This window comes from Pinus tabuliformis, chromosome 6, assembly GCF_031772625.1.
Source record: "Pinus tabuliformis cultivar Carrire ecotype Pingquan chromosome 6, CPIR1, whole genome shotgun sequence".
In the NCBI taxonomy this organism is placed as follows: Eukaryota; Viridiplantae; Streptophyta; class Pinopsida; order Pinales; family Pinaceae; genus Pinus; species Pinus tabuliformis.
In genome coordinates this window covers 1,747,514,856-1,747,527,736 of record NC_142292.1, presented here as the reverse complement: position 1 = coordinate 1,747,527,736, position 12,881 = coordinate 1,747,514,856, and the positions used below count along the sequence as shown (strand labels likewise).

Sequence of the window (12,881 nt, the reverse complement as noted above, 5' to 3'; positions counted from 1 at the left end):
CCCTGCTGATAAGGTCTAGATCCTTGTGGCCTCCTTTGGTTGAGGTAATAGAGAGGTTCAGTGGGAGCTTCTGTCCCTTGGTACATGGCTTTAAACCCAGGTAAGGTTGGACACTGATTTGTGGGATGGTCCTCCTCACAAACGAAACATACTTCAACCGAATGCAATGGGCATTCGTTCTTAGGGTGTCTCCTTGTGCACCTAGGGCAGAAGACAGCCAAGGCTCTCTCAGCTTCTTCTTTCTTCTGCTGGATTCTGAATGTGTCCAACTGCATGGCAATGGTCTGTCTCACCTCACTCTTGAGATCTTCTAATTGATTTGCAAGCTCATGTTTGGAGAAAGGGACACTAGTTGAGGGGAGGTTTCCTCTACCTCGTTTCCGAGCTGCCCTGGAGTGGTTTCTAAACACAATTTTGATGTCCTCATAAGGCAGTTGGTAAATGTCCCCCCCAGCTAACATGTGAAGGGTATCTAAGAGGTCTTCAGGGACTCCTCGGAGCAGGACCAACTTGAGGGATTCAGGGTCAAGTGTGCACCTGGCCCGCTTATAGCTTAGTTGGAACCTCTCCTCATAATCCTCTAAGGACTCATCATTTCCCATGGTCATCCTAAAGATTTCTCCCTTGGTTTCCTTGGACCTACAATAATCCCTGTACTTGGTATTGAAAGCTTGCTGCATCTGAGCCCAAGTGGTGATACTATTCCCAGGTAAGCCCATGAACCAGCGTAATGCTGCATCCTTAAGAGTTGAAGGGAAGAGTTTCAGCTTTTGCTCATCTTCAGTATAGTCATAGGTTCTACAAAGGACAACAAACTCAAACAGGAAGGTATCAGGATCTTCAGTAGTCAGTCCATGGAAGTGAGGTAAGGCGGAGGGGCTAATGTTCTTCATTTTCATTTCTCCATTGGTCTCTCGGATGGGGAAGGCACCTTCTATTCTCTCATCTTCTCTTCTATTGTCAGCCATAGCTTCAGATGGAGTGGTCTCTAACTCTTCTTCTACTATAGGATCTTTGTATATCTCTGGATGTTCACCTATAGGTTCTTCTGGGTCACTGTCACCAAAGAAGAGAGAAGGGTGACTCAATGATGTGGTGGGGGTGTTTGGTAGGAATTTGCCTGATCTATCTCGGTTCCTACGAGGCATGAAAGGGAAAAGACTTTCTTTTTGATTGTTTTTGCTTTTTCTTTTGTACCTGCAAAACTGAAACAGATTGATCTACAACTAACTATAAAGATGCAGAATTAAACTGAAAGCAGGAAAGAACTAATCTACTCTGCTCAAATGAAATTGCAGAAATGAAACACTAGTCTGCGCTTGCAGAAATGAAAGGCTAATCTATGAAAGCAGGAAATGCTAATCTATGAAAGCAGGAAATGCTAATCTATGAAAGTAGGAAATGTCTATGCTACTTTTGCAGAATGGAAATGAAATAAACTACTTAGCAGAAGATTGTAGTGGAAAATAGAAGAAAAGCGACAATCACCAATACTCTGACGCTTCCCCGGCAACGGCGCCAAAAAGATGGTGGGCTCCAGTATTGTAGCAATAATGCTACAACTCCTGGGGCTCCCTATCTCTAATTTTATCAACCCGGTAGTTCGTACAAACTTGGAAGCGACGGTGCTGTATGCACAAGTAATAGCTCTTGTCGCAGCTGTCACTTGGTCAGCTGGCACAAGTCCGCTAGGGCTCAAGCCAACTTCTATATGCTCTCAGAAGAAGCTTTCTAAATGATGGACGAAGGCTATCTCAAGGGAAATTGATCTACTTTGCAACAATGAACTGAAAGCCAACCAAAACATGGAAACCCTAGTAAACCCTAATCTGACTAGTTTAACCTCTATGATGCAATGGTGAAAGTGCAAATGTCTAAAAAGGATGCCATTACTTCTAGTGATGTGAAATGCATGAACTCAAACTACTTCCATTGAAAAGAACATTGTTTTTGTATTTTTGCTTAAGTGGATGGAGTGATTATGAATTTGTCTCTTATTAGGGTTTGGCTGTGCAGAGATGGTGCGAAGGGAGAGAAAGCTTGGGAAAGGTTAGGATGGCTAGGAGAGGTCCCAGAGGGTCCCTAGCATTAGTCCACAGAGGTCTACAACATTCGGATGCTCGGCAACCAAGTTTGCAGGCTTCTACAGGATGTCTGCAGGGGATCCTACAGGAAACTAAGGAATTCTACAGGAAGTCTGCTAACTTCTACAGGATGTGCTGTAAGTGGAAGTTTTGGGTGATGGTGAAGGGATGGAATGGTTTGGGTGGATAGGTAAGGTGGAGATGGAACTTGTGATGACTCAGGGGCAGAGAAATAGGACAGAGAATGAGTGCACGAAGTTGGTTGGTGGATAGAAGGATGGCAGCAACGAAAGGTCAAAAAGATGAAGCTATGTGGCAATGGATGAGTTGGAGGGTAAACGAGCTGGACAAAGGCCGAGTAGGTGGCTTGAGGAGAGGTCAAGAAGAAGAAGAAGGAAGTGGAATGATATGGAGCAGTGTAAATGAAACAAATGACTTATGTCTTGCACCAAAAACGAGAATTCATTAACCTATGATACCTGTGCCATTAAACCTATGAACAGCAATGTAAAACCGAGAAAAGAAGCCGTGCATGGAATGAAAAATGTAGAAGTATGGTTCAATATCAAAAGTGCATGGATGGATCTTCAACGAAAATGACTATGTTGCAGCTTGCATGGAAGTAAAAGACTGCGTTTCTTTTTGGTGGTTGATATGGACTGCACCCCAATCCCTAAACAGAGATGGCAGTGATCTCTAACAACCTTTTTCTTAGAGCTCCTGTGTATTACAAACCTCCTATTGAATCTAAGCAGCTGAAAGCAAAGTAACCATAAGCTAATCCTACTCAATCACACGAAAACTAAATCAGCAGACTGTAAATTCGAATTGCATGTCAAAGTAAAGAAACAAAGTGCTGGAACGAAAGGCAAATAACACTACAAAACAGAGGAGGTCTATTGCTCTCAGGTTGGGCCCTAACCTGAGAGCTATAGCTCCCTTAAAAACTCAGAATTAGATCCAAATCTGCTTGCCTTTATTCATAATCAAAAGTCTAATGTCATGCCAAAACTGGCTTACAAAATAACAAAAACCGAGCTGTAACTCGTGCTCAAAGATTACAATAGTAATTCCAAAAGTCAAAAAGCTTCTAACAAAGGCTACGGCCTCCATATTTATACAAAATGAGGATCAAGCTGGCTGCCTTCATTCGTGGAGCTTGGCTGTCTAACTGAAAGTCAAACTGCTGTAAAACTGCTAATCCTGTAGAACGTGTTGGATGCCTTTGAGCTTGGTGGGGAGAGCTGTTAGAGCTCAGAGTTAAGGTGAAAAGCACGAGGGAAGTCATTTAAAGCTGTAGACAACCTCCCTATAAACATGCAATGCCACCTTTGCTGTCTCCTTGTCTCCTTTTGCGTGGTCTTTTGCTCTCTTTAATGCCAAGAACCTGAAATCATCATGTATTAGTCACATAGATATAATGCCTGCCCTTCTTCCTACAAACAACACGAATATACTAAGAAATGAATGCATAAGTGGTAAAAGATGAATGGTTGAACAAGGTAAGTAGGCCAATATGAGCCCAAATTGTACCAAAAATTGGGGCTCATCAGCGATACTAAGAGGGTTGAAGATGAAAAACACTTTGTCTTAGATTGCCCAACATTACTCACATCCATTCTAATTTTCAAAACCTTTGCCACAATACCAACCTTCTTGACTTGTTAAGTCGACAAAACTATGCTGACCTCATTATACTTCTCTCCCTTCTTTTCGATCATAGACATAAAATATTAATGAATCTCAATTAATATCTTACTTTCTTAAGGTCTAATAGACCATACTGGTCTTAATGGACGCTAATCATCATCATCATCATCATCATCATATATATATATATTCTGAACTAGCCTGAGCTTAGGCGAAGGCCAACCCCAATGTTGGATGGAAGAATGATTTGCCCACTAGTGTGATGCTATCACCGGGATTGTGTGAAGCTCGATTGAGCTTGGATGCCCCTTGAGATAGTTTAATCCCCCCAAAGGTGGCTACCATCCTCAATCCCTGCCCAAGAGATTTGAACCTATGACTTGATGGGGACTAACCCTCACACAAACCAATTGGTCTACACCTCATGGGTAAAAAAAACATGTTATACATGGGGCCCGTGGGGATTAACCGCAGGAACCCCCTTTATCTCTCTCTCTCTCTCTATATATATATATATCGTCAATGTTATGTATATCATATTAAAAAAATAGATTATGAAATTATAAAATATGCCAAAGAAAAATACTACACACATATGTAACTATATGTATTATCAAGGTTTTAATAAAATTAAAAAGTATGTCAACCATATAAATTAAATAATTGGTAAACTCTAATAGACGTCAATCCATGATAAGCATAAAAACAATTTACTCCATAATACATTTGGCCCATATTAAATAAATCATAAAAAATAATTAAATTATAACTTTAATTTAACTTATTATTATTTTATAATAATAAAATTAATATATGAGTTAAACATATACACATTTAAAAAAACATGTAACAATATTTTTAGCTACCAAGATTCACCTCCATTTTACCATGAAAATTCTTAACTTATAAATAACCTTTGTTACTACACCATGCCTTATTAATACCACATGCCCATTATGACACATGTTGATATGACATTTTCCTTAATTAATTAATTAATTAGAGATAAATTAATTAGAAAAGCATAATTAACTTAGATATAAATCTTAATCTTTGATCCATAACTACTACTATTTTAGCATATTTCATGGAGGTTAAGTCAACCATCCACCTATTAGTTACTAATAATTGTTGGACACCTAATCCTCTAAGGGTTGGTATGGAAGCTCAAGAGTCAAAGGGAGTTCAAGAGACCACTTGGAATATGAAACCAAGGGTCACTCCAATGTATTATAAATGTGTATCATTGTGAATAATAATGCAGGGTTGAGACCTCCCTTTTCGGGTTGAGCTTCTCCCTCTTCAAAGAATTGGGGACTCTTCCTATAGCAGAAGACTTCAACTTCTTGCCAGTTTCGGAAGAGTTCCAGAAACTGCATTAAGCATTCCAGAGTTTGTGGTTATCCTTAAACCATTGTAGGTTGATACCTCCCTGGTTGAGGTTCTCCCTTTTTTACGCAGTTTGCAGACCTCCCACTTTCCAGGTTGAAGGTCTCCCTCTCCAAAGCATTAGGTGCACTTCCTCTAGCAGAAGACTTCAACTTGTCGCCAGATTTGGAAGAGTTTTGGGAACTGCAATAAGCGTTCCAGTGTTGGTGGTCATCCTTAAACCACCACCTTATGCCAACATTTTAGAGAGCACATTCAACCTAGTGCTGCCATGCATTTTTGCACATTTTATATTACAACTCTCTTCCGACTCACACATATCCCTTCAGATTAAAGGGGGGAATGTTGGACACCTAATCCTCTAAGGGTTGGTGTGGAAGCTGAACAGTCAAAGGGAGTCCAAGAGAACACTTGGAATATGAAACCAAGGGTCACTCTAATGTATTAAAATATGTATCATTGTGAATAATAATGAATTCGAGGCTCATCCTTCACACTCTTGCCTTCACCATGGTAATGTTTAACAATAATTAAATTAAAATTATGGTAGACATATTTTGAAATAGACACACATATGAGCACTATAAAAATATTTCTATATATAGAGATGTGAAATTTATATAAATATAAATAATATTGTTAAGAATCAATATAGGTTCATCTTAGTTATGGATCCATGAATGGTTGAGAGGAATCAAATCTCTAGAGGTACAACCTTTCTTCAAGTTTTGCACTCAAAAGGAGGTTTGCATATTAAGAGATTTGATCCCTTGGTGCTTGAGAAATCTAGAATTATGATGAATTTATACTAGCTATATTAAATTTGATTACTATAAAGTCAAGTCATATTTTTTTTGAGAAGGTGTCAAAATCTATCATAACTAAGCGGGGATTGACAATGAGGATCACCAACTTTTAATTGAGAATGTAGGCTAACTCTTCACCATTATTTAAGAAGAAATACATAATTTTAAGATCAACCCAAAATGATCTCCCTGCCAACCAAACTAGCAAGGCCTAACCTGACCAAACTAGTAAGACCTAACCCTAAGGGCATTAAGGATATTTGACCTAGTGACCTCCCAATAGATGAGGTAATTAGCAACAAAAACTTGACTAATTAAGCTATCCTTTAGAGCCTATATAATTTTTATATTTAAAATATTTTTTAATTAATAAAATAATTTTAAATTGTGTATATAAAAAACTTTTAACCGACTAACTTTCCTTCAATTATTAATATTAATAATAAGAAACTTTACATAATATTATAATTTTTTATTAATTAAGCTAAACAAATAAATGCAAATCCAAAAAGTGCTACTTATGATTCGCAAAAGTACGCCCTTGACCAAGACTCATAAACGAATTATAAAATGAAGTTAAGGACGCATAAATGACCTATAGGAAAAATTCTAATATAAAATTGCCTTCCATATCCCATCCTGGATAATCCCAGAGTTCGTTAATTACTTTCTGCCCCTGCTTAAAGTAACTTCTAATTGAACAATGACTAATATACGAATTATAAAATGAAGTTCAGGACGCATAAATGACCTCTGGGAAATATTCACTATAAAATTCCCCATCCTGGATAAAGGTCCGTTCATTGCTTTCTGCGGACTTGAGGTAACTTCCTTGTAATTGAAAAGCGTCAATGACTCACCCAATATTACCAACAAAGCTAAGAGACACCAGCTAACCATGGTTTTCTAGATTGTCATTACATAGAAAGAAGGAAGGTACAAAATGTTCACAGGCTTTGATGTGTGATGATATTCCTCATCTGAACCATACAGGTGTCCTAGTGGAAGGACTCAGCTTCCCACTTGTGCCATATAACACATGTAGCGCGCCTCGGACTACTAAAATATTGCGTGTGCCTCTGGAATCCACAACCCATTCAGACCACAACCTTTCATTGCCTCTCAGTCCTATCTCCCAGTTGCCCCATCAATTCCGATTTTTGACAGCTCTATGCTGTAGAGAAAGTGCTGTTTTCTGTTGGGTATCTGTTAAATTTAGAATTTTGGAATAAAACCGCGATTCAGAGCAGAGTTCTGTGAAAAGATCAGATCAATTGAGGTGCAGGAATGGAGCCGGTGAGTTTCTTTGGTATATTGGAGGAATCCAGGAGAATCATTAGTGCACACTCAAGGCATTTTTTGGGCCTGTCAGCGCTGTTTCTGTTGCCAATTGCCTTCTTGAACTGTGCTGCATCAACTTTCAGAAAGTGGGTTGATATCGATGGAGGGCCCGAGGAGCTTCTCAGTAACATTGCAAGGCCTTATGATCAATATCATGAACAGGAGTTCCTTCCTTTTAGCACTGGATTCTCAGGTGCAAATAAGTCCGAGGTAATTCTCTTCGTAACCCTATATTCTGCAGTGATATTTGCTCTGGCTCTGTTTTCAAATGCTGCAATAACTCATAGCATATGTAATGGGTTCTTTGGGAGGGCAGTGAAGCTTCCTAGTGCAATTAAATCAATTCCAGGATCACTCTGGAGGCTTGTGTTCACCGGGGTATGTGCTGTGGGTGCCCTTTGTGGAGTTTGCATTGGCTTTATGGTTATCTGGGGTTTGGTTGCCTGGGGGCTGTCAGCATGTAATATACATGTGGCATCAATGATCCCTGTGCGTGAGGTCGCATTTGTTTTCGTTGGGTTGGTGGCTATGTATCTTCAGATCCATTGGGTTCTTGCTTCTGTAATTCCTGTGGCTGAGGGGAGTTGGGGTTTAGAACCCTTAAGGAGGAGCAACTACCTTGTAAAGGGAATGAGACGGGTGTCCTTTTCCCTTAACATTTTCTTTGCCATCTCTGGATTCGTATTGGCTTTGTGGGCAAATTATTTACAGTCCAGTGCTTCGGATTCCTTGGAGTTACTGTCCAAGATTGTCCAGAGTATTACAGTACTGGCAGCCATGACTGTATTGTTTCTGTACAATATAGCAACCAACACTGTCTTCTACATGTATTGCAAGGCTCATCATAATGAGCTTCTCGGGGCAATTATGGAGGAGTTTGCCCATGATTATATCATTTTACCATTTCATGATCAGAAAATTCTCCGTGTCGTGTCTGCGGCCGAACCATGATTACATCTTGATTTGGGATTTGGTTCCCATAATGAATAGCTGTGTTTTTCTGACAAAAAAATCGGAGGGACTCAGAATAGTAGACAGTTATTAATTGTCAAATTTCAGTTACAGTCAAATATTTTACAGGAATCTTTAAACGGATGGCTTCCAATTAGCTTATTATGTGAGAAAATTCGTGTATAGTCGCGAGGAAGCAGTACCCATCAGACGTTGGAAAGGTTTTTATCTTAACTATACATGCAGGTTTTAAAGAGGATCGACTAAGACAGTAGGTGTTGTTTACTATTTAGTATTTCTATAATACAGATACCTTCTTCAATTTATGGAGCGCACTCTTGTATGTGTTAGTTGTTTTCTTCTTTCCTCTATGTGTCATATAGTAGTTCCGTACCATTATAATGCAAACCACCGTTGTAATTTTCTGAGTAGTTTGTTACGAACACTTTATAATCAGTAAATATATACAAAACCTCTGGTTATATTTTTTTATGAACTTGCCTCTATGATGAATATTTTTTCTTAATGTATGTGCAGAGGTATTTTGGTTTCTGTTTATCAGATAAAAGCGTTCTGTAGATATCTCCAGCATGTCTGGTCTCTGTTTATTTTCACATAAAAATTAAAGGAAGTGCGCTATTTCTTTGCTTCTACGTAGTACCATTCTTTTTATTTGTGTTTCTTATTCTCTTTTTGTATGGAGTTCTTGTTGCAAGGTGCTCTGCAGCTTGGGGTGGGGAGATATCTATGTCAAGTATTTGAAACACTAGACAAATAAAATGAAAGAAAAGCTGGTGTTTTTTTTAATGTTTTTAAATACCTAAATGTTTTTTTTTTTTTTTGTTTGTTTAATTCTTTGGTTGGTTTTCTATTATCCAAGGAAAAATCGTAATCTTTCATTAATATTGAAAAATTACATATAGTATATGCTTGACAGCATATGCATCACTTGTCTTTGTCAAAAATATGATACCAACACAACCCATTCCTGTGAATGGCTGTAATAAAAAATTCACCACGCAGGGTGATAGCCAGATTGTATCTATTTATATATGTTCATAAACTGTGTTCTGAAATATATACACCTCGCAGGGTGATATGCATAAATAAAACTTTGATATGTACAACATCATATATATCTGAAGAACCATAAAAAAAATTAGGTTCCATCAACCCGATGATATATCGGATCTATGTATAGTCTGTGGTAATATTGGTACTGTGTAGTACTCCTCTGCTCATGAATTATCCACTGTCCTCTGGGGAGTATCGTGGCCTCCTTGGAAAGGCTGTCAGCGCTGTCGTTATATTCCCTGTAAATATGATGACAAATAATGGAGTTAAATTGAGATTTGAAAATATTCACTTCATCCAGAATGTTTGTGTGTGTGTGTGCATGGCATCTTGTGATATTGTTGAACCAATTTATAATAATTTTGGAGTCTCCAAATATCTGAATATTTCTGCAATCATGGTGAAGTGCAAAATGTAAAAGATGACAAAGGGTGATCAGTTCGGCAAAATTATTTATTCCTTCACCCAGGGCCTAGTTTGACTCTGAAGTGATGTTGTTCAGTGAGGTGAAGGAGAAAACCTACCCCACACCCCTGTTGATGGGCTGCCCCATCGAAGAAAGCCCATGGAATGGAATGGTCGATCGGATCGGGAGCTAGAGGTCTGCGAGGTCGAGGCACTGTATATTTAGGCAGTTCAAGATATGAGGAGACAATTTTTGCTGTAATGCACTGCCACCTGATGGCAGAGTCCTCGAATATCATTTTATTTCATGCCAGCCAAATGACTCAGCAGATAATCAAGGGTAGGCAGGGTAGATTTGATCCCACGTGTGCGTTGTGCCAATTTTTCCATGCTAATAAGATGCTGTCCCCTTCCCATTCGCCAGAAAAGTGGATCTCAGCAGTTATAGATCTCCAAAGATATTTTGTTATTTCATAGTTAAGGAACAGGTGCTCAGTCGATTCTGAGTTTTGTTTACACAGAATGCACTAGTGTGGTCCATGAAAGGATCTGTGGGTAAGGGAGTCCCCTGTGGGAACTTTGTTGTTGAGGATACACCAGAAAAATAGTCTGGTTCGAGGAGGGGATTTTAGTTTCCATATGGTCTGCCACCAGCTTTACATGTGCTCTACTCTTTTGTTTTGTAGCAAACTCAGATAACCATCCTTGGGTGAGTAGGTTTCGGATTCTTCCATGCACCACGTGAGATCATCCGGACCTTCCTTAATTCGGATATGGGACTCAATCAATGCGGAAGTGTAATTGTTCCAAGAATGATGCCATTGAGGTGGAATGTTGAGCTGAGCTGTTGATTTCCATGCTTGTGCGAAAATAGTGGAATTATCCTGATCTGCTATTTGAGCAGTCACATTGATGTCTCTCTGATTTAAATGAAGGATGGGCTCTCTTGGAAGTTGGCATCTGCCTCCTCCCCCCCCTCCACGGATCCAGACCAATTCGTACTTTTGTGCCATCATTTATCCTCCATGCCAAATGATTACGAATGAGTGGGAGAGAGTGGAGTAGAGCTTTCCAAACCGAAGAAATGCCTATCCTTGTCCATTGCGACATTCTTATCCAGTCCATTATTTGGAGAGGCCATATATATTTATGATAAGAGACAGATGTCCATAGATTCCGTTTGGTGAGAAGGGTCCAACCCATTTTTGCAGCCAAGTCTTGTGCAAATAGGGTTAAATCTTTGAGTCCCCAGCCTCCCCACTTCTTGGGCAATGCGATCTTGTTCCAACTTACCCATGCAAAAGTTCTCTTGTCCTGACAGCTATTCCACAGATATCTGCTACAAATCTGTTGGAGACGAGCCAATGTACTTCTGGGAATCCATGCTAATGCCATCTAGAATACAGGGGTAGCTTCCAAGACTGATTTGATGAGCACAAGTCTTCCAGCTCTGGACAAGAAGCGATGGCACCAATTTGTTAGCCTTTTCTCTAATTTGATAACCAACCAGATCCAATCTGCAATCTTTTGGCTCAGGGGCTTGATCCAGAAACCTAAATATTTGAAACCCTGATCAAGAGGACGGGTACAATAAGGGAAATGCTGTAATGCAAATCTGGATTCCTGAATGGATGTATGAGCCAGAGTGATGGTAGATTTCGCATGATTTGCCAGCATACCAGTGACCCTAGAGAATATGGATAAAATCTTATCGAAAGCTATCAAGTCTCGAATGCTGCCATCCAGAAATATCAGAACATCATCCACGAAAAGGAGATGTGTGAGATAGCACTGATCATTAATTTTCAGCCCAAATAATCTGCCACTTTGCTTTTCATGATCAATTAACTGACTGAGGCCTTCCATGATAATCAGGGAGAGAAGAGGGGATACAGGACATCCTTGTCTGTTTCAACATGGAAGAAAGGAGAGGCAGAGCCATTTATAAGGACATTGAAGGATGGAGTGGTGATGTAGGACATGATCTAGGTAGTGAATAAGTGCGAGAATCCCAGGTGGATAAGAAGCATTTTGATATAAAGCCAGCTAACCCGATCAAAGGCTTTAGCCAAATCAATCTTAAGGATGATGCCCTTTAGCTTTCTGGATCTAATTGAGTGAATAGCTTCCTGTGCAGTGCCTATGGCTTCATGGATCTGACGGTCTTTCAGGAAGGAAAATTGTTCAGGTAAGATGTGCTGAGAGAGAATGGGTCTCATTCGATTTGCTATGATCTTGGATATGATTTTATAGAGGTAGTTACAGAGGGAGATGGGGTGGAAGTCATTGAAGGATGATGGGGAATCCGTCTTGGGTATGAGGGCGATGAAAGTAGAATTTATGGCATTGTACAATTTTCCTGTAGTCTTGCACTTCTCCACAACTTGGAGAAGGTCATGCCCCAAAAGATTGAAGAAGGCCAGATAGAACTCAATAGTCCACCCATCTGGTCCTGGGCTTTTGTCCTTTTTGAACCACTTTAGAGTCCCCTCAAGTTCAGCAGGCTTTATAGGTGAATTGAGATCTTGCGCTTCCTCCTCCCCTACAAATCTAGGGAAATAGCCTGCCACTTGAATGATATCGGCTAGGTTGGCCTCTAGTGGAGATTTGTATAGATTCCGGAAGTGTGAGGTGCCTAAAAGAGATAGCTTTTTAAAAGTGTCAGCCATACCTCCATCTGGAAGGGGCATTTTCCAGATTGTGTTAGCTATCTTCCTTCCTTTTGCAAAATTCTGAAAAAACTTTGTGTTATCATCGCTAAACTGTAACTAGATTGCTCTACTCTTCAGCCTCCATGTTTCTTCTCTTTCCTCTAGGATCTTATCTCTCTGTTTTTCAAGCTCAATAAGATGAGATATCTCATTTGCAGATGCAAATCCCTTGTTGCTGTCATCCAAAAGCCCGTTCAATTCTGCTTCAATAGCTGATAGGGTCTGATCATCCTTCAATTTTTTCTCCTTTGCCCAGGTGATGGATAAGTGTTTAAGCTGAGTTAGGTTGTGGCAGAAACCTTCAGCCGATGATCTGTGACTCGATATAGGATGGGATGTCCAGTAGTCCGAGACCAACTTGATATATCCCGGATCTTGGAGCCATACATGATTGAATTTGAATGGGGACTTTGGTTTGGCTTCAGATCCAAGGATTTCCAAATAAATAGGTGAGTGGTCTGAGATACCTC

The 12,881-nt window shown here is 39.7% G+C and overlaps 1 protein-coding gene across 1 annotated transcript; it reads left to right on the top strand.

Annotated features, from left to right (window-relative positions):
• The first annotated feature begins 6,760 nt into the window (after window positions 1–6,760).
• Window positions 6,761–8,713, top strand: LOC149265897 (uncharacterized). Its single transcript, XM_089429832.1, has one exon. The coding sequence runs from the start codon at window positions 7,217–7,219 to the stop codon at window positions 8,219–8,221; it is 1,005 nt and encodes a 334-aa protein (XP_089285958.1). The 5' UTR covers window positions 6,761–7,216; the 3' UTR covers window positions 8,222–8,713.
• Window positions 8,714–12,881: the final 4,168 nt, after the last annotated feature.